Source organism: Pelophylax lessonae (genome assembly GCF_965119305.1).
Source record: "Pelophylax lessonae genome assembly, chromosome: 11".
Taxonomy (NCBI): domain Eukaryota; kingdom Metazoa; phylum Chordata; class Amphibia; order Anura; family Ranidae; genus Pelophylax; species Pelophylax lessonae.
This window is the reverse complement of record NC_138778.1, coordinates 215,529,753-215,552,159: the sequence shown is the minus strand read 5'-3', so window position 1 is coordinate 215,552,159 and position 22,407 is coordinate 215,529,753. Positions and strand designations below refer to the sequence as shown.

Sequence of the window (22,407 nt, the reverse complement as noted above, 5' to 3'; positions counted from 1 at the left end):
CACCCCAAAAACATTCTGCTACTCCTGAGTATGGTGATACGACATGTGTGAGACTTTTCCACAGCCTGACCACATAAGAGGCCCAACATCCAAGTAGCACCTCCAGCAAAAATTACACATATCATTTCCTGACAACCTATCACACTTTTGAAGGCCCTGGAGCACCAGGACAAGGGAAACGCCCACAAAATGACCCCATTTTGGAAAGCAAACGCCCCAAAAAAAGTTGATTTTTACATGTAGGAGTGAAGTGTCAGAATTGGCCCGGATGGCATGTAGCTAAAGGCAAGCATCCTAAAGAGGACCTGTCTAGTTAGGCAATCTTGGCCTTCACTCTCTCTTTCAATTTCTTTTGACTGCAGGACGGCAGCAAAGTATTTACAGCGTCTTGTGACAAAACTGCCAAAATGTGGGACCTGAACAGCAACCAGTCCATACAGATTGCACAGGTAAGTTTGGTTGATGGTTTGCTTCTTCTGTGAGCGTGCATGAGGCCTTTCTCTCACAGCAAGCTGCTATTCACACAGAAAGGGGCCTGTGCAGAAGTAACCATGTAGCTGAAATGTGAACAGATATAATAGATCTGATTTATTTATTTTTTTTCCCCTCCAGCATGAAGCACCAATAAAAACTGTACACTGGATCAAAGCACCAAACTATAGTTGTATAATGACTGGTAGCTGGGACAAAACTCTAAAGGTAAGTACCTCATCTTGGGGCCCAAGGGCCATTTTCAGCCCTTTGGCAGTTTGTGTGTGGCCCTTGGAGCCCCTGAAGGTAATATTCTGAGAGTCTAGGTTCTTGATCAGGCCAATACGCCGCCTTAAAGTGGTTATAAACCCACCTTTGTAACTTGTACCTATAGGTAGGCCTACGATAAGGCTTACATATAGGTACTGTAAATATCTCCTAAACTTGCACCGCTTAGGAGATATTTACATTGCATGCAGCCGATGCCATCATCGGCGCATGCGCTCTAAAGAAACGGCTGCCTGTACCGTTTCTTCAGAGCCCTGTGCCATGATCGGTGGCACCCCCCGCTCATGCTCGAGAGTGATGTCACGCGGCTCCGGCCAGTAATCCGCAGAACCGGAAGGAAGACGGGTGAAGATGGATGCGCTGCCAGCGGGGACAACGCGGGCTTCATTGGCAGGTGAGTGTCACTTAATGTGCTAGTATGCGATGCATACTAGCATATAATGCATTTACTTTGCAGGGAAGAAAAAATGGAAGACTTTACTTCCTCTTTAACTTTGTTAAGCCCCGGAAGATTTTACCCCCTTTCTGACCAGGGCCTATTTTGCGATTCGGCACTGCGTGAATTTAACGGACAATTGCGCGGTCGTGCAAAGCTGTACCCAAATGAAATTGATGTCCTTTTTTTCCCACAAACAGAGCTTTCTTTTGGTGGTATTTGATCACCTGTACGATTTTTTTTTTATGATAATGCGCTATACCAAAAAAAGAGCGACAATTTTGCAAAAATAAAAATATTTTTCACATTTCTTTATATGAAATTCCCCCAAAAACAACATTTTAGGCCAATTTGTTTTCTGCTACCTATGTTTGGTAAAAAAAAATGCAAAAAGCGGGGAGTACCAGTGACATTACTGCAGTAATCAGTGCTATACATATGCACTGTTACTGTAAAAATGACACTGGCAGTGAAGGGGTTAACTTTATTTGAGAGGGAGGGGTTATGTGTGTCCCTAGGGGCGTGTTTCTTACTGTGATTGGCTGTGGCTAGTGGTGTAACAGCACAGATCAACGGTCCAACATAGAAGGACCGAGTGATCTGTGCTGTTACACAGGGGAGACTGACAGGCGGCTTTGTTTACATCAGCCGCCTGCCTTTCTCCCTCTGTAACCGACGATCACGAGTGACCGGCGGACATCGGGTCCGACGGTCGCTCGCGCGGGGGGGTCTGTGACCGAGCGGGAGCGCGCCTCCAGCGGCGCGCGCGCGCTCCCTAGACCCTCACAGGCTAGCGACATAGACCTACGTCGCTTTGCCTGTGAGGGGCCGACTGCCAACGTAAATCGTCGTTAGGCAGTCGGCAAGTGGTTAACTACACAGACCAGACCCCTTTCAAACAGGAAAGGAACCTTGGGGGAGATATACTAAAACAAGAGCACTGTGCATGGTAGCCTATCAGCTTCTAACTTCAGTTTGTTCAAATAGGCTTTGACAATAAAACCTGGAAGCTGATTGGTTTCTGTGCACAGTTGCTCCAGATTTCCAGTTTTAATACATCTCCCCTTTAGTGTTACAATCTTCAAAAAGTTCTTGTCAAAGCTGCCATCACACAGTGTCTCTACATAGGGTGTCATGCTCTGAGCACCCCTAGAGTTGTGGGAGAGACTTGGGGAAGGCAGCTGCCAATGGAGAGTGGTCACAGCGCCCATTCCTAGCTGTCCCGGTGTTTTCTGCAGACATAACAGAATATCCTGGCGGTAATGTAGAGCCTCAGATCATTGAAAACACAAACTAATTTGCCTGCTGGAAATGTTATTGCAGTGATGGGTCAAAACATTTGTGTCTTACTTTTGTGAATTTTCAGTTCCTTTATACGCAGTTGTGCTCCGCCCCAAATTGTTTCGTCACCTTTTTATAGTGAGATTAATGCCGATCTTGCTGCACTTTTTTGCTATTCTTTTTTAGTTTTGGGACACGCGCTCACCAAATCCTTTAATGACGCTTCAGCTTCCGGAACGCTGTTACTGCGCGGATGTGGTAAGTCATGTGTGATAACTGAAGCTCTCATGTCCAACAAAGTGTGTCTATTAGTGGTAACATAAAGCCACATGCCTCTTCTGTTCCTGGGGAGGATCCAAGTCCTGGAATGCATACGGGGCCCCAGCTTCTGTCAGCCCCACACACTGCTAGCTGGTAAATCTGAGAATCCCTTGCTGGTCTCAGAGTCCTAGAGATAAGATGGCTGATAGACCTGGGAACTGAGCAACCAATCAGATACATAGTGCATTTTCCAAAGCTGGTGTGGTGACCTATCTATGATAGTCTGTCTCTCAGATCAATGTACAGCGCTGCACAAAATCCCCGCACTCATCACTGTGCCAGCTAGCACCTCCACCCCTGTACCTGCACGTCCATTCCACCCATGCCACCCACCTCTATCTAACCATGCTTCAAACTCCTATCCTTCCCCCCCCATGCTCCCTTCCACCCCAGCTCTCAACAATAGGCCTTACCCCTTTCTCATCTAAACCCCCCCAAATTTCACCACTGTTCCTGCACACTTTCACCACCAGAACAGTGCGATAGCACCCAGCTTCTACCATGGCACCCGACCCATTGCCCTACACCTATGATGTCTCTCACCTGCATGTCTGCACGCATGCCATCCCAAAACAAATTCCTCTCCCTTCACTCTCACCACTTGCAACTCTTTCGCCAGTTCATCTGCCTCCTGCTCTTTAAGCACTTGCACATGCCTACCCTCACCACAGTGCCTGTTCCATTTGCTCTCACCACTGTTCCTACACTTAACCCCACCCTGGCAAAGCACCCCAACCACTGTGTCTGACCTCGCAACTGTGTCTGGACACTCCTTACTGTCACCACCGCACCTGACCCCCCCACCGCCCCATTCCCCTCTCACTCTCACCGCTGCACCTGATTTTCATTCCCCTCTCACCACTGCACCTGATCCCCCATTCTCCTCTCTCTCTCTCTCACCACCGCACCTGACTTCCATTCTCCTCTCACTCTCACCGCTGCACCTGACCCCCGTTCCAACCTCACTCTCACCGTTGCACCCGATCCCCCATCGCCATCTCACTGTTGCACCTGACCTCCATTCCCCTCTCACTCTCACTGCTCCACCCAGCCCCCCATTCCCATCTCACTCTCACCACTGCTCCTGACCCCCATTCCCGCCCCACCACCACACCTGACCCCCATTCCTGTCCCACCACCTTACCTGACCCCCATTCCCGTCCCACCACCACCACACCTGACCCCCATTCCCCTTTCACCAACGCACCTGACCCCCATTCCCCTTTCACCACCGCACCTGACCCCCATTCCCTTCTCACCACCGCACCTGACCCCCTATTTCCCTCTCACCACCGCACCTGACCCCCTATTTCCCTCTCACCACCGCACCTGACCCCCTATTTCCCTCTCACCACCGCACCTGACCCCCTATTTCCCTCTCACCACCGCACCTGATCCCCCATTCCCCTCTCACCACCGCACCTGATCCCCCATTCCCCTCTCACCACCGCACCTGATCCCCCCATTCCCCTCTCACCACCGCACCTGATCCCCCATTCCCCTCTCACCACCGCACCTGACCTCCCCATTCCCCTGTCACCACCGCACCTGACCTCCCCATTCCCCTGTCACCACCGCACCTGACCTCCCCATTCCCCTGTCACCACCGCACCTGATCCCCCATTCCCCTCTGTCTCACCACTGCACCTGACCCCCATTCCCCTCTGTCTCACCACTGCACCTGACCCCCATTCCCCTCTGTCTCACCACTGCACCTGACCCCCATTCCCCTCTCAGTCTCACCACTGCACCTGACCCCCATTCCCCTCTCAGTCTCACCACTGCACCTGACCCCCATTCCCCTCTCTGTCTGTCACCATCCCACCTACGCCCCCCCCCATTCCCATCTCACTATTACCACTGCATCTGCTCCCCCCTGAACCACATTCCCCTCTCACCACCGCACCTGACCTAACCCCCCCCCCCCATTTCCATCTCACTCTCTATGCCGCAAATGACCCCCCTTCCCCCCTCACCACCGCACCTGACCTCCCCATTCCCCTCTGTCTCACCACTGCACCTGACCCCCATTCCCCTCTGTCTCACCACTGCACCTGACCCCCATTCCCCTCTGTCTCACCACTGCACCTGACCCCCATTCCCCTCTCTGTCTGTCACCATCCCACCTACGCCCCCCCCCCATTCCCATCTCACTATTACCACCGCATCTGCTCCCTCCCTGAACCCCATTCCCCTCTCACCACCGCACCTGACCTAACCCCCCCACCCCCCCCCATTTCCATCTCACTCTCTATGCCGCAAATGACCCCCTTCCCCCCTCACCTCCACACCTGAACCCCATTCCCCTCTCACACTTACCACCGCACCTGACACCCCCCCCCCCCCCTTTTCCCATTATCTCTCTCCCCACTGCACCTAACCCCCCCCCCCCCTGTTCCTCTCTCGATCTCCACTGCCCCTGAACACCATTCCCCTCTTTCTGACCACTGTACCTGAACGCCATTCCCCCCACTCTCACCACCACACCTACACCCCATTCTCCTCTCACTTGAATCCCTTTTCCTTCTCAACACTGTACCTGAACCCCATTCCCCTCTGACTCTCACTACCAAACCTGAACCCCATTCCCCTCTCTCTCACCAGAACCCCATTCCCCTCTCACCAGAACCTCATTCACCTCTCAGCACCTCCCCAGAACCCCTATTCACCTCTCACCACCTCACCAGAACCCCATTCACCTCTCACTCTCACCATGTCACCTGAACCCCACTCCACTCTCACCATGTCACCTGAACCCCATTCCACTCACCGATCACCACTGCCCTTGCTAACATCTAAATTGTTCTGCTTTCACCGTCACTATCCCAACACTCTCTGCTCTCACCGCAGTCCCCGCAACCCTGCCCATTCTGGAACAGGCACACTTTCGCCTGTACTGATTTAAAGAAAATCTGATTTTTTTTAATTTTTTTTTTTTTTTCTCCACACAGGTGTATCCCATGGCCGCGGTAGCGACAGCCGAGAGAGGGTTAATAGTATACCAGTTGGAGAATCAGCCCTCTGAATTTCGAAGGATTGAATCCCCGTTAAAGCACCAGGTAATGTCGCAGTCATTGTATGGATTGGTCTGCTACCTATCAATATTTATTAGTGTTTTATATTGTTTGTGCAGCCTGTGTTTTGGAAATGAAAGAAGTACATCCAAAGCTGGTTTGGCTGTACTTCTCCTGGGGATCACAGAAGTGCAGTTTGTTCTGTACTCCAATGACCCATTTTCAGCTGACAGCAGGCTGAAGCCCACTGTCTTCAAAGTGCCAGTCCAGGCTTGGAAAAGATTGCAACCATATTGTCGGGATGCGCCCACATGGCTGGACCGGCACCTGGCTCGGCCTTTCAGCAAGACGCTGAGAGCCTGAGCTGGCCGCACCCTCCACATCCCAGCGCTCCAGTGAGCGAGAGGGGGGGTTTGCAGAGCAGGCAGTGGGGACTGACAGTCTGCTCACGGAGCTCTGAGAACCGACCAATCGGTGGTGTTTAATCGGTTCTCAGCCTTAGACCCGGCGGGGGACAGATGCAGCATCGGACCGATGCTTCATCCACCTAGGTAAGTATAATTCTACAATAAAAACAAATCCCATACTTCTGTTTTTAATGTGCTTTAGAAGTTATGAACTTCAATTAGATGTAAGCCCAATACAAAAATCTCATCCAAAGTTATATAATTATATTTTACGTCTGTAGCTTTCAATAAAATAGTACCTGGTGATCCTGCCATGATGGTCTCTGTTTAGGCACTTCTTGTTATAGGGTGACAATTTGTCTGCCATTTATGCTCCTGCTTGGTCACCCCCGTCACATGTGCCCCCTGGTAGAGACTACAAGCGTCATTGTGCTGGCACACATTGTGCAGACATGGTCCACCACCAGGAAGCCGGTCCTCAGGCAATGATGTGCCGCTGACACTGCAGGGAGTGCATGCAGACAGGAAGTGGATGAAAGAGGCTGTAGTGCCATGCACAGAACTCTTTAAACCTCTAATATACTTTATTACCATTCCAGCACCGATGTGTCGCCATATTTAAAGATAAACAGAACAAGCCAACCGGTTTTGCCCTGGGAAGCATCGAAGGTCGTGTTGCCATCCATTACATCAACCCCCCGAATCCGTGAGTTATCTCTGCTGTTTATAGTATGTTCTGCATTGTGGATAATTATGTGACGCCATTTATGTCTTCCTACTCTTAGATCTTCCTTTACCCTTCCTTGTAACTGGTTGTAACATCCAAGATTTATTTAACCACTTGCCAACTGCAATATATATATATATATATATATATATATATATATATATATATATATATATATACGTTGTGGTTTCCTGTTTCCTGGGAATATGGCTGAAGATATCAGCCCTAACCCCGGTATCTTTTTTTGCAGGCGGCAGCTGTCTTTCTCATGAAATCACTCTGAGCGGCCCATGAGCCGAACACCGCTTGCCGGTGTTTCTCGGGCTTACCGTTTTTTGCTGGTTCGCCCGAGAAACTATCTGATGGTGTAGCTGGCTGCTGCCATAGGTGATCAAAACGTAGATGCTCTTTGATCCCCTCTATGGCCCTGGAAATCTTTTGCTTTTTAAAGATAGAGATTTGCGGTCTTTTTGACCCCAGATCTTTCTCCATAAAGAGGACCTATCATGCTGGACGGATGGAAAATAGGGTTTCCATCCGTCAAGATTTGAAAGATCGGATGTCAGTGGACATGTCTCCGCTGACATCCAATGCCCCATAGGGATGCATGGGGGGACCGTTCAGATCCGTAAAAAAAAACTGATAGACGGACCTGAACGGTCCGCCTGTATGAAAGAGCCCTAACAGATGACAAAAAAATGGTACAGGTGTGTTAACCCTTTCCTATGCTATCCAAAAAAACGTAAAAAGTATTATTTTGGCTGAAGCTTCACTTAAAGAACGTACCTGTTCCGAATTACAAACAAATTCGACTTAAAGTGGAGTTCCACCCAAAAGTGGAACTTCCGTTTTAGGTAGTAATAACCCCCGACGTGCCACATTTGGCATGTCATTTTTTCGGGGGGGGGGGGGGGGGGGGAGCGGGTACCTAGTTTTGACAGGTACCCGCTCCCACTTCCGCTCGGAGCGCCGCGGTGCCCTGAACGGAAGTTCTCCTCTCCCACTCCCTCCCTGCAATCTTCTGGGACATGTCAGAGGTCCCAGAAGATTGCCGGCCAATCAAGACGCGCAGCTCAACTCGCGCATGCGCAGTGCGTACCCGGCTGTGAAGCCGCAAACTGTCACAGCCGGGTGCCCACACCAGTGATGCCGGCGCCGCCGAGACCAGAGAGAAAAGGATCGAGGCTTTGAGCGGCCGCATCGCTGGACAGTGGGACAGGTGAGTGAAAAGGCTGGAACTCCGCTTTAAGAACAAACCTACAGTCCCTATCTTGTTTGTAACCCGGGGACCGCCTGTAACTGTATTTACTTCAATCTCTTTGCTGAGGCCATGTGGGGCCAAAGTATTTAAAGCGTAGATCCAAAAGGTTTCTTGTTTACGTAAATGTGAGAAACGTTCAGCTGGAGAATATTTATCTGGTATGGACTCAGTAATCCACACCTGTAGTTCAGCAATAGCTTTGTGATGGTGTTCGGCAAAATGGCGTGGAACGCTATGTTTTGGCTTGCCCTCCTGAACCAATCGCCGGTGGATTCCGAACCTCACCCGTAGAGTCCTAATGGTTCTCCCAACATAGAGAATTACCGCATGGACAGGACAGGCAATACACAACCTATGTAGTGGAACAGTTGGAAAATGAATCACTGGTAAAGGTTCTACCATTGGTTGTGAAGGGTTTTTTTTATGGCATGAGGAACGTGTGCACAGGTGAGACATAAAGATTTTTTTTATTTTTTTTTTACAACAACAAAATATACCCACCAAAGGAATGAGGGTGAGTTATACCCACCAAAGGAATGAGGGTGAATTGTTTGGTGGTAGTTACTATGGTACAAGATTTAATTTTGCGGGGCGCAATTTTGCTTTTGACGCTAGGTGCCTTTCTATATGCAAACTTGGGAAGTGTAGAGATAGATGTCATGTGGGGATCCTGAGTCAAGATGGACCAGTTTTTTTTTTTTTTTAAATGTTATCCTTTTTACAATGGCCTGCGTGATACTGGGTGATAAACCTGGTGGTTGGTTCTTGTGCTTTTTTGACTGTCATGTAGAAAGAACATTCCTCATCAATCAAATGTGAAGGATCACCTTTAGCCAAATTTTTTTTCTTTAGGGGTAAGGCTCTGTTCCTTATAGTCCTCTAATCTGGTACAGTTCTGTCTATTACCTGTACGTGATCCTGTACTTCTGGGTCTGGAGGACACACTCGCCACCGGCGACCCGCTCCTGCTGTGATTGGGTACAGCATGGGAGTCAATCAGTGAGTCCGGCAGATGCGATGACCCCTGAGGCGCTGATCGTTCGGGACACAGGCAGATCGCCGTTCTTTGGGAAGGGAAGGTTGTGATTAGTGATCGACCGATATCGTTTTTTTACTACCGATACCGATATTTTGGTCATCGCATATCGGTATCGGCCAATATTTTCGGACATTTAAAATTTTTTTTATTTTTTTTTTACAGGTACTCTTGTGGAGGGATCAGGGGGTCTAAAAGAGCCCAAACCCCTCCTCTGCTCTTAAAAGCATTCAAAACGCCAAGTTTAGCGGTTTTGGATGCTGTCTTTTTTTTTTTTTTTTTAATCTGGCGCCGAGTACCCGGAAGTGATGTCACTTCCATGTTTTTGCATGGAGCCCCGATCAGAGCCGAATGCAGCTTTGATCGGGTCTTCGGTCGCCGGAGACCCGGGTGAGCGACGGGAGGGGGGACGTCTCCTCCCACTTCTTGTAATGACAGCCGAACGGCTACTCAGCTGCATCGGTTGTCATTACAAGACAGCCGACCGTCGGCTATGGACACCGGTACCGGGGTGATGCCTCTAGCTGCAGTCATCACTCCGGTACAGCACTTTCCCGAAATATTGGCAATATCGTTAACCTCAGGGGCCGATTCCGATATATCGGGGAAAGTGCATATCGGCCCCCGATATATTGGCTTTACCGATAATTGGTCGATCCCAAGTTGTGATCCTGTGTTCCTACAAAGCAGGAACACTGATCTCTGCCTTCCCATAGTAAAAGCACCTCCCCAACACAGTTGGCAAACACTCCCTAGGCATACATTTAACCCTTTGATCGCCCTTGATGGTAACACCTTCCCTGCCAATGTCATTAGTACAGTGACAGTGCAATTTTTTTTTGCACTGATCACTGTATTGGTGTCACTTGTCCCCAAAAAGTGTCAGAGTGCGGTTTTTATTTTTTGCCCTATAACCAAAAAAAAAATGCCAATTTTGGAAAAAAACAAAACAATTTTTTACTTTTTGCTATAAAACATATCCAATAAAAAATGTAAAAAAACAAATATCTTCATCAGTTTAGGCCAATTTGTATTCTGCTACTTATTTTTGTAAAAAAAAAAAAATCCCAGTAGGCGTATATTGATTGGTTTTCGCAGGACAATCCGATACTAACTGACACTTTGCGGGAACCAGTGACACTAATACAGTGATCTTTTCTAAAAATATGCACTGTCACTGTACTAATGACGCTGGCTGAGAAGGGGTTAAACATCTAGGGCGATCAAAGGGTTAAATGTGTGCCTAGCCAGTGTTTTGGTGTATACAGTGTTCTGCTTTTACTAGGGGAAGAGAAAGCAATTCCAGTCCCTTGCCCCCTGTCAGAAGGGCGATCTGCCTTGTTTACAGGTCAGTCTTTTAAGGTCAGTCTTCTCATTTGCTACAAGATGGCCTGACACAGACCTCTCCCTGCATTCAAGATGTTATATCCTTGTTGCATCAATAGATTGTAAGCTCAGGTGAACAGACACCTTCTATCTTTTTAATGCATGCTTTGCTTTACATTGTTAATGTGTGGTTACTGTATTGCTTTATGGTGGCGTGTTGCCTAGATAAAAAGAAAATAACCCAGATTTTGTGTTCCAGAGCCAAAGACAACTTTACATTTAAATGTCACCGGTCCAACGGGACAAACACGGCCGCTCCCCAGGACATTTATGCCGTACGTATGCAAAGATTTGTAGTTCTACAGATCCACCTTTGTATCTGATGTCTTCTGTCTCCCCCATCCTGGTGGTGTGAATAGAACTTACACAAGATTTGTTCTTAATGGAATCTCTCTCCCCCCTGCCCAGGTAAATGGCATTGCCTTTCATCCAGTACACGGCACGCTGGCCACCGTTGGCTCCGATGGCCGGTTTAGTTTCTGGGACAAAGACGCTCGAACCAAGCTGAAGACGTCGGAACAGTTGGACCAGCCCATCTCTGCATGCTGCTTCAACCACAACGGGAACATCTTTGCCTATGCAGCGAGCTATGATTGGTCAAAGGTGAGTACATTGATTAATGTGGAACTTTAGTCAGAAAATTAAGTCCTGCTAGATCACAGCAGGCCGGCCCCTTTTGCAGGTATAGCTATGTGAAATATTAAAAATAAGTGTTATACTGTGTAAAATCCAGTAATACGCTGTCTCACCCCACTCTGCGCATGCTCAGTTGCTCTATATTTTTTGCCACTGAGCCTCTGGGGGCCTAAATATTTACTGATGCTCAGGGGCTCTAGGCTATAGGAAAATGGCTGCCTCCGACAAGGAGAAGCAGGAACAATGCTGGAGGCAATTTACAGCACACACTAATGCTGGTAGCAGAATTATTAACCACTTCTGGACCGGAAGGATTTTCCCCCCTAATGACCAGGCCATATTTTGCGATTCGGCACTGCGTTATTTTAACGGACAATTGCGCGGTCGTGCGACGCTGTACCCAAATAAAATTGATGTCCTTTTTTTCCCACATATAGCTTATGTGGGAAATAAATATAAAAGCTATAAAATATAAAAGCTTTCTTTTGGTGTTATTTGATCACCTGTGCGGTTTTTATTTTTTGCGCTATAAACAAAAAAAGAGCGACAATTCTGAAAACAAAACAATATTTTTCACATTCTGCTATATAACATTCCCAAAAAAAATGTAAAATCAAAATTTTTTTAACATTTTAGGCCAATTTTGTTTTCTGCTACATATTTTTGGTAAAAAAAAATCGCAATAAGCGTATTTTGATTGGTTTGCACAATATTTATCGCGTCTACTAACTACGGGAAAGATATTTATGTCATTATTTTTTTTTTTACTAGTAATGGTGGCGATCTGCGATTTTTTAGCGGGACTGCGACATTGCGGCGGACAGATCGGACATTATTGACACTTTTGGGGGGACCAGTGACATTACTACAGTAATCAGTGCTAAAAATATGCACTGTTACTGTAATAATGACACTGGAAGGGAAGGGGTTAACACTGTGGGTGATCAAGGGGTTAAATGTGTACCTAGGGGCGTGTTTCTAACTGTGGGGGGGCGTGGCTTGTGAAATGATCATAGAGACCTGTGATCCTATATAGAAGGATCACAGGAGCTCTATGATCATTCCAGGGAGAAGAACGGTCAGTTGTGTTTACAACAGCTGACCGTTCTTCTCTCTCAGCGGGGAGCGATCGCGGGTGTCAGATGGCAATCAGAGCCGCCTTCCTGCTGCATCGGCTTCCCCGCTGAAGAGCGGGAGCGCGCCGGCGCGTGCTTGCCCCCTAGCTACCTGCGCGCGACCGGCGTATACCTACAGTCGTAAAGTGGGTTATGTGGAATGTGTGTTCCTTGCTAAAGAACAGTATTTTTTTTTATCAAGTTCTTATGGGTAAAGTTTGGCTTTAATGTCCAAACTTGGTGAGTTCTTGGCCTCACCTGTTCCCTCCATATTTCTGTCATATACTGTTAGAAATTTGGACAGCGGATCTAAGACTGAAGAATCTCTAGAAGCGCCGCACCATAGATTGATAGTCCAGATAAAGCTTTATTCTAGTATTGGGTCAGATATAAGTTTATAAGGGTAAACCAATGCTTTTTGGCGGTCCATTAACACCCTTTATCAGCGTCTAAGATGACCTAAGAAGGGGTATCTAATTCAATAAAATCCAATGGATGTTGCCTAAAATCGATCTATAACAAGTGTCACCAAACATTTCAATACAAGGGCCATACTAAATATTTTTTACAAATTTTTGTGGGCCAAAAAAAAAAATATATAGTTGATGAACAAGTCAAATTTAACCACTTGCCGACCGCGTTATAGCCGAATGAAGGCGTCCAGTTCTGGGACGTCTATTGACGTCCTCCCTGAACCACGTGCACCCAGCGCGCTCTATGATCACTGCAGACACAGCTGATTACAGATTGGGGTAAAGGGCCAATCACTTCGGCCCTTTTACACTGTGATCAGCTGTGTCCAATCACAGCTGATCACAATGCAAACACACTTGCCAGTTTATCGACATTCCTTTCCTCACACTGTGACAGCGTGCCACACAGAGCCAGTAACCGGCAAGTGTGAAAGAGGACATCTACCCTGTTGTGTCATCAGTGTCCCGATTATCAGTGCAGCCAATCAGCGCCTCCTCATCAGCGCACATCATTGAAGGAGGAAAATTACTTGTTTGTACAACAGAAACGAAGAAAAACATTTTTTTCCAAAATGTTGGTCTTTTTTCATTTGTTTTGCAAAAAAATAAAATCCCTAGTGGTTATTTAAGAGGAGTTCCAACCATCTATAAGAAAAAAAAAAAGTGTAGCTGCTGACTTTAAAAAAAACAGCTATTTACCTGTCCCACGGTCCAGCGACGAGCTCACCCCAGCCGTCCTCATCCTGCGCCCTCTCTTGGCGGTGCTGGCATCTTCACTATGGGCACCTGGCTGTGACTATTTGTGGCTTCACAACCCGGTGCCCACTGCGCATGCACGAGTTGCGCGGCGCATCCAGGATTGGTGGATGAAGTCTTCTGGGTCCTTCTATGCCTCGTTTCCACTGAGCGGAACGGTTCGGGTTGGTACAGTATGGAAGGGTTATAATGGTCCGGCCTATTCAGGTGAGCGTTTCCACTGCAAGTCTGGACTATTATCTGGACTGAGCTTTACGTTTGACGTGAGCATTGACGTTTCCCTGTCCGCCAATCAGTGGAATGTATCGTGTGACGCCAGTAGCTCTGCACTAACCGTACCGTACCATTTCCTATGGCCCTACATCTGAAGGAGGACCAGGAATGGTGCGGTTTGGTTCGGTTGTATGGGCCACTTTCATAATGGATACACTCAAAATAGCGTTCCGAACCGATCCGCTCAGTGGAAACGATTCATTAGTGTCCCAGAAGACTGCAGGAGGGAGGAGAACTTCCGTTCCCGAACGCCGCGGTGCTCAGAACGGAAGTGGGAGCAGGTACCTGTCAAAATTGGGTACCTGTTTCCACCCCAACCCCGCTCCTCAAAAGTGCCAATTGTGCAAGAGAAGCGGGGGGGGGGGGGTATGGTTGTACAGTGGACAAGTCCTTAAAGCGGAACTTCCCCTTTTGGGTGGAGTTCCACTTTAAATACCATCAAAAGAACGCTCTGTGTGGAAAAAATGCTAAAAATTTCATGTGAGTAAATTATAGCATGACAGACCAAATAAAGAGGTCCACAGAAATAATTCCGGTGTCAACATGTGAATAAAAAAAAAACAAAATCCACAATAGTGTGATAATGTGATGAGCAGATATAATGAAGAGGGGACCAGGTCACACCAGTGATGGAAGTCCTAGAGTAACATCACGTGCATAGCTCCTTCTTCCCCACATGTAGTGCAAACTCACCAGATTAAAATCCAAAAAGGCATATCCAGTATATCATAATCCCCGTCATCATGGTTCCATCTCAGACACTCCACACGTATATTCAATGGAGGAGACACCAGTGTTAACATAAAAGCAAATCCCATTTATTGGTTAAAATAAAAATACAAAAACATGGTAACTCGCATGCGTCGCGCCGCTGCAAACATCACAGCGGCGCAACCAGGAATAGCCACCACACCCTCTAATACCAAACTGTTTCCTTTCCTTCCAGGGTCACGAGTTCTACAACCCGCAGAAGAAGAACTATATCTTCCTGCGGAACGCCGCAGAGGAGCTGAAGCCACGGAGTAAGAAATAATACAAACCCACCATCGCGTTATTTAAAGACCCAGTTCTGAACGCCATCCTTTGGAGATATTAAAACTAAGGGGGAGAGCTATAAGGCTGCCGTATTGCCTTAACACCGCCATGTTGCTTTCTTAGGAAAAAAAAAAAAGGACAATGATGTACGTCACAAAGGTGCTTAGCGCTCTGCTGATTTCTGGAATCCAAAGCCAGCAGAGCGCTATCAAAATGAAATTGAGGATGCCGCTGCCTGCATTCTATAAATAGGCCGCAACGTGAAAGCTACAGAACCCAATGGAGAGTGGATAGCGATATCCTCTCTCTAACCCCTAAATGTTTACTTCTAATTTCTGGGCTCCAAAGCCAGCAGAGCGCTATCAAAATGAAATTGAGGATGCCGCTGCCTGCATTCTATAAATAGGCCGCAACGTGAAAGCAAAAGGAACCCAAATGGAGAGTGGATAGCGATATCCTCTCTCTAACCCCTAAATGTTTACTTTTACTGTATATAAAAAGTAGTCTTTTTTCAAACTGTTTTAAAGTGGTTGTAAACCCTTCCATATACCCAGTGCAGTGACTGGCCTCAGGTGATACACACATGAAACAAATCCTTCTACTAGAGGTGTACCTGTTTTTCTGTTGTACAGAGTTTACACAGCATTCCTTAGTTACAGAGAAGGCAAGGGACCGGGATCTTGATTGTGGGGAGAGCTGAGTGTAATCTGATACCTGAGTGGAGGGAAAGGACAAACTCCCTTGCCCTGCCCCCCCTCGATCTGCATACTCACAGGCAAACACAAAATATCTAATAAAAAATCATATTAAAAAAAAAAACGAATTTACGTACAACTATGCGTAAAAAACAATGCACTCATAACATAGGTTAATTATGAAATGATAACCTCTTATCAGCCATCCATCTCAATTATAATATACATATGGTCAGTGGGGCAGGGTCAACGCATTTCGTGGGAAATCCTGCTTCTTCAGCACCTTATAGACCCCAATCATGTCTGCGTGTGATATTCTATATTTTGATATCACATGCGGATATAATTGGGGTCTAGAAGGTCCTGAAGAAGCAGGATTTCCTGCGAAACACGTTGGCCCTTTCACATTGACCAGATCTATATTACAATTGGGATGTATGGCTAATGGGTTGATAATAAAATGAATGACCTCTTATGTTACAAATGCATTGTTTTTAACACATAGTTGTATGTAAAATCATGTTTTTAATGTGATTTTGTAATAAAAATCTGTTAATATTTTTTAATTTGAGTCTGTATACTTTTGGAGGCATATATAGATATATATATATATATAGATATATATAGATATATAGATATATATATATATATATATATATATATATATATATAGATATAGATATATACAAGTCCCACAAATTCTTTTGTTGTGTTTACAGGATTAGGGATGATAATTAGTTATATAATTTTGGATAAGAAACTGGTCAACTATTGATTTCTAGTGACTGGCCTCAGGGGATACACAGAGATGATCCAAATCCTCCTACATAAGTTGTACATGTTAATCTATAGCCCCCTCTTCTCTACATCCGTTCAAAGTCCAGAATTTAAACAGCATTCCTTAGGTCCAGAAGGCATGGGGTGGAGATCTGATGTCGCAGGGAGCTGAGTGTAATCTGAGACCTGAGTGGAAGGAAAGGTCCCCCCCCCCTACACAGTCTCTGCACGGTTGAGTCTGTCAGACACCTGCTGTGTGCTGAAAAGACGGGTTGGGATTCCTTGGTGTTGGGATAAATGGCTAGCAGAGGGAGGAGAGAGCAGCCAGAAATGAGGTGCTTTGGATTGAATCAAGTACACACTGTATGGAGATATGCTTTTTTCAGTTTTAATTTCAGAGGTTTACAACCACTTTAAGGACAGTAATGTAGTTTGCCTGGGTTATAGACCCCCCCTCGCCAAGACGGGCACTGCTGGAAGACACTGGCATAGTGTCTTTGCCCCACCTTCATCCCTTCACAAACCGCAGCCCGGCGGTGGAAAGCACTCTTAATCTTTCCGAAGGGTGGTGCCCAGAGTTCCTATTGAATGTTCATTATTGTTTATATATTTGTTATATTTTTTTTTATATTTGATGTTCTGTTCTGATGTTCTGCGATTTTATTCCTCTCTCGGAGAGCCTCAAACACTTGCAGACTTAATCTCTTAGCGACCATACACTGGAAAGCCCTGCTTGTCCGGCAGCCTAGAGAGGAGTTGACTTTAATCAATTTTGGCCGCTTTAGGCAGCAGTTGGGGAGGAGATTTTTTTTTCTTGAGGGTAAACGTCATAGATGTGGTTAGAACCCACAGACACGGAAAAAGTGGCAAGAGATCGCTCACATCCGGCTCCGCGTTTCAAAGACACAAATCTGTTGTGCCGTTTTCTGAGAGAGACGCAATCAAATGATTTTTCCTATAATAAAGACACTTGTTTAGTATTTGCCTTTGTTTTATTTTCTTCCACCTTTTCCTCCATTACAGTAAGTATGTAAGCTCTGAGGGGCAGTCAGTCACCTCACAGTAGCTGGTTTGTATTTGGAGAATTACAAGTTTAACCCGAGCCTCTACCGCAGGGGTCTCCAAATTTTCACCCTCCAGTTGTTCAGGAACTACAATTCCCATCATGCCTAGTCATGGCTGTGAATGTCAGTTTCACAATGCCTCATGGGACGTGTAGTTCTGCAACAGCTGGAGGGCCGTAGTTTTTAGATCCCTGTTAGTAGCGCCACCCCCTGGACACCTTGCTTCTGGATTATCTGTATCTTGAAGAGCAGGGGTAGGCAACCTTTAAGAGGTTGAGATCTAGCTGAACAACATGACGGAGATCAAAGGGGTTCAGTTCTTCTTCCTTCTTCTTCTCCTTCTTCTTTCTTCTTCTCCTTCTCCCTTCTTCATTCTTCTTCTTCATTCTTCTTTCTTCTTCCTCCTTCTCATTCTCCTTCTTTCTTCTTTTCTTCTTTTTTCTTCTTCTTCTTTTCCTTCTTTCTTCTCCTTCCTTGTTCTCTATCTTCTTTCTTCTCCTTCTTCTCTATCCTCTTTCTTCTTCTTCTTCTTCTTCTTCTTCTTCTTCTTCTTCTTCTTCTTCTTCTTCTTCTTCTCCTTCTCCTTCTCCTTCTCCTTCTCCTTCTCCTTCTCCTTCTCCTTCTCCTTCTCCTTCTCCTTCTCCTTCTCCTTCTCCTTCTCCTTCTCCTTCTCCTTTTTCTTCTCCTTCTCCTCTTTCTTTTTCTTCTCCTTCTCCTTCTCCTCTTTCTTTTTCTTCTCCTTCTCCTTCTCCTCTTTCTTTTTCTTCTCCTTCTCCTTCTCCTCTTTCTTTTTCTTCTCCTTCTCCTTCTCCTCTTTCTTTTTCTTCTCCTTCTCCTTCTCCTCTTTCTTTTTCTTCTCCTTCTCCTTCTCCTCTTTCTTTTTCTTCTCCTTCTCCTTCTCCTCTTTCTTTTTCTTCTCCTTCTCCTTCTCCTCTTTCTTTTTCTTCTCCTTCTCCTTCTCCTCTTTCTTTTTCTTCTCCTCCTCCTTCTCCTCTTTCTTTTTCTTCTCCTCCTCCTTCTCCTCTTTCTTTTTCTTCTCCTCCTCCTTCTCCTCTTTCTTCTCCTTCTCCATGAGAGACAGCGGGGGTGTGGCATTTACCAGAAACTATCCCCTGTATTTTCCTCTTGCAGCTGCTAAATTCCGGCAGGAGGGAGAGGAAGACGAGCCGGAAGTACTGTGGGGTGAAGGGGCACCCGGAAAGCAAACAAGTGGCCGGGGTAGCAGAGAAGGAATGGAAACCTAGAAAGGAAAAGGAGGGATGGTGTGGCATTTACTGCCAATCCCCTGTACACTAAAACCTTGAATTGAGAGTAACTTGTTTTGGCAGTGTTTTGCAAGATAGGCAAACCTTTTTTATAAATTTTTACTTGATAAAAGAGCGATATCTTGATATACAAGTAGCGTCACGTCACAAGGGAGTATAAAAGAGACGAGAGATGCCTCTGAATGTACCAATATGGTTACATTTAATGAAAGTACAGTGCATCCAGAAAGTATTCACAGCCCTTAGGGTCGTTGTCCTGTTGGAAGATGCACCTTTGTCAAAGTCTGAGGTCCAGAGCGCTCTGGAGCAGATTTTTTATCAAGGATGTCTCTGTACATTGCTGCATTCATCTTTCCCTCGATGCTGACTAGTCTCCCGGTTCCTGCTGCTGAAACCATCCCAACAGCATGATGCTGCCACCACCATGTTTCACTGTAGGGATGGTATTGGCCAGGTGATGAGAGGTGCCTGATTCCCTCCAGACATGACGCTTGCCATTCAGGCCAAAGAGTTCAATCTTTGTTTCATCAGACCAGAGGATTTTGTTTCTCATGGCCTGAAGGTCCTTCAGGTGCCTCCAAACTCCAGATGGGCTGTCATGTGCCTTTTACTGAGGAGTGTCTTCCGTCTGGACGCTCTACCATACAGGCCTGATTGGTGGAGTGCTGCAGAGATGGTTGTTCTTCTGAAAGGTTCTCCTCTCTCTAGTGAGAAACACTGGAGCTCTGTCAGACTGACCACCGGGTTCTTGGTCACCTCCCTCCTCCCTGACTAAGGTCTTTCTCCCCCGATTGCTCAGTTTTGGCCAGGGGGCTGCTCTAGGAAGAGTTTTGGTGGTTCGAAACTTCTTTCATTTATGGATGATGGGGGCCACTGTGCTCATTTAGGCCTTTAATGCTGCAGAAATATTTCTGTACCCTTCCCCAGATCTGTGCCTCAATACAATCCTGTCTCAAAGGTCTACAGACATTTCCTTGGCCTTCATGGCTTGGTTTGTGCTCTGACATGCACTGTTAACTGTGGGAACTTATATAGACAGGTGTGTGCCTTTCCACATTATGTCCAATCAACTGAGATTACCACAGGTGGACTCCAATCAAGTTATAGAAACCTCTCAAAGATGCTCAGTGGAATCAGGATGCACCTGAGCTCAATTTTGAGTGTCTAGGCAAAGGCTGTGATACTTATGTACATGGGATTTTTTGCGTTTTTATTAAATTTGCAAAGATTTCAAATAAACTTTTTTCACGTTGTCATTATGGGGGATTGTTTGTGTAATTTTGAGGAAAATAATGAATTTAATCCATTTTGGATCAAGGCTGTAAAGTAACAAAATGTGGAAAAAGTGAAGCGCTGTGAATACTTTCTGGATGCACTTTACAACATTTAGCAACTCACATGGTTGACGGTGGAACAAATCATCTGAGTTTCCATTATTTCTTATGGGGAAATTTGCTTTGCTATGAGTGCTTTGGATTACAATCAGGTTTCTGGAACAAATTATTCTCGCAATCCAAGGTTTTACTGTATTTTCCTCTTGCAGATGCTGAATGCCAGCAGGAGGGAGAGGAGGAGAAACCAGAAGCACTGTGGGGTGAAAGGGGAGCAGGGGAGCACACAAGTGGCCTCGGCAGCAGAGAAGGAAGGGAAACCTAGAAAGGGAAGGGGGGGGGGGTGGTATTTACTTAAACCGATCCCCTGTATTTTCCTCTTGCAGCTGCTGAATGCAGGCAGGAAAGAGAGGAGGAGGAGAGGCCGGAAGCACTGTGGGGTGAAAGGGGACCAGGGGGGCACACAATTGGCCTAGGTAGCCGAGAAGGAAGGGAAACCTAAACCTAGAAAGGGACGGCGGGGTATGGTATTTACCGGTACCTATCTCCCTGTATTTTCCTCTAGCAGCTGCTGAATGCCGGGAGGAGGAGAAGCCGGTTTTCAGCGTCTGCAGGAGGAAAATACAAGTGTCGGTTCCAGTAAATGCTGCCGCTGCTCCTGTCCAGGGGTTGGCAAGGAAGGGATGCAATCTACCTACCACTTATCTTCAATCCACGGTTGGTAGATCTTGCTAAACAGGGGCACTACAGGGGGAGGGGAGGGCAGTGGATACTGATTGTGTGTTGGGGGGGTGGATGCAGAGGACACTACTATGGGTGGGGGGGGGGGTGGCTGCAGAGGACAATGCTATGCAGGGGGGAAGAGGAAACTGCTGTGGGGGTGGATGCGGAGGACAATGTTATGCATGAGGGAACAGAGAAGACTGGTGGGGGGGGGGGGGGGCAGTGGACACAACTATGTGTGTGTTGGGGGAATGCAGAGGAGACTGCTGTGGGAGGGGGGAATGGCAGAAGACACTACTGTGGGGGGAGGGAGGGATGGTGGCAGAGGACAATGCTGTGGAGGGGAAGGCAGTGGACACTACTGTGTGTAGGGGGATGCAGAGGACCATGCTATGCAGGGGGGGGGGGGGGGTGGCAGAGGACACTACAGGGGGGGCAGTGGACACTACTTTGTGTGTGTGTGTATGGGGGATGCAGAGGACAGTGCTATGGGGGGGGCAGAGGAGACTACTGTGGGGGAGAGGGGGGCTTGGCAGAGGACACTACAAGGGAGGGGGAGACGGTGGACACCCCTGTGCATGTTGGGGGGGGGATGCATGGGACAATGCTATGTAAGGGGGGGGCAGGGGACACTACAGGGGAGGGGAGCAGTGGACGCTACTGTGTGTGTTGGGTGAGAGGGGCAATGCAGAGGACATTTCGGGAGGTAGAAGGGCACAGATGACATTACTGTGGGGGGAGGCAGAGGGGTGAATGGCATGGCAGAGGACTCTACTGTCGGGGGGGGGGTGGATGGCAGACTGCTGTGGGTGGGGAATGGTACACTATTGTGGGGGGATGAATGGCAGAGGACACTCCTGGCAGGGGAGGTAGTGGTGGAAGAGGACACTGCTGTGGAGTGGGGGGGGGGGGGTGGCAGAGGACACCATTGCAGAGGGAGGGGGTGGGTGGCAGAGGACACTATTTGGGTCAGTGGACTCTACTGTGTGTGTTGGGGGGAGGCAGAGGACAATGCTATGCGGGGGGGGGATGGCTGAGGACACTACTGCGGAGGGAGAGGGTGGATGGCAGAGAACACTAGAGGGGGGGAGGGCAGTGGACACTACTGTGTGTGCTGGGATGCAGAGGACAATGCTATGCAGGGGAGGGGGGTAGAGGAAACCGCTGTGGGGGGGGGGGGGCAGAGGACATTGCTGTGGGTGGGGGGGATGGCAGAGGACAGTCCTGTGGGGGGTAGGGGATGTCAGAGGGCACTGCTATGGGGGGGTAGAGGGGCGCAGAGGACATTACCATGGGGGGGGGGGCAGAGATTACACTTTTTTTTTTTTTTTTTTTTAAAAGGCAAGGACTAGGTAAACCCCCCAATGTCAGATAGGTCTCAACATCTGAAAGGTTGCCTACCCCTGCTGTACAGTGTGGACACGGACTGCTAAGTCCCTTTTTCCAGAAAATGTTGGAGGAGTTTGATCCTGAGGCCAGTTTCTCACGGCCTTCAGCTTGTATAACAGAAGTGTGAACAGCAAGCTTTGAACAAAACATTTGCAGAACTTTCAGCAAGCTTTGTTGTAGCAGTTTAAAATACCATTCATGTAAATGTTGAACACAGATCCCAATGGGAGTGCTGATTGCCGCTTTA

At 47.3% G+C, this 22,407-nt stretch overlaps 1 protein-coding gene across 1 annotated transcript in view; it reads left to right on the top strand.

The window, feature by feature from the left end:
• RAE1 (ribonucleic acid export 1) overlaps window positions 1-15,217 on the top strand; it is a 39,084-nt gene extending 23,867 nt beyond the window's left edge. The window contains exons 5-12 of the mRNA XM_082271354.1: window positions 363-449; window positions 613-699; window positions 2,663-2,734; window positions 5,749-5,856; window positions 6,818-6,924; window positions 10,828-10,903; window positions 11,037-11,231; window positions 14,828-15,217. Coding sequence (XP_082127480.1) covers window positions 363-449; window positions 613-699; window positions 2,663-2,734; window positions 5,749-5,856; window positions 6,818-6,924; window positions 10,828-10,903; window positions 11,037-11,231; window positions 14,828-14,914 — 819 coding nt within the window. The 3' untranslated portion in view covers window positions 14,915-15,217. The remainder of the gene's footprint in view (window positions 1-362; window positions 450-612; window positions 700-2,662; window positions 2,735-5,748; window positions 5,857-6,817; window positions 6,925-10,827; window positions 10,904-11,036; window positions 11,232-14,827) is intronic.
• Window positions 15,218-22,407: the final 7,190 nt, after the last annotated feature.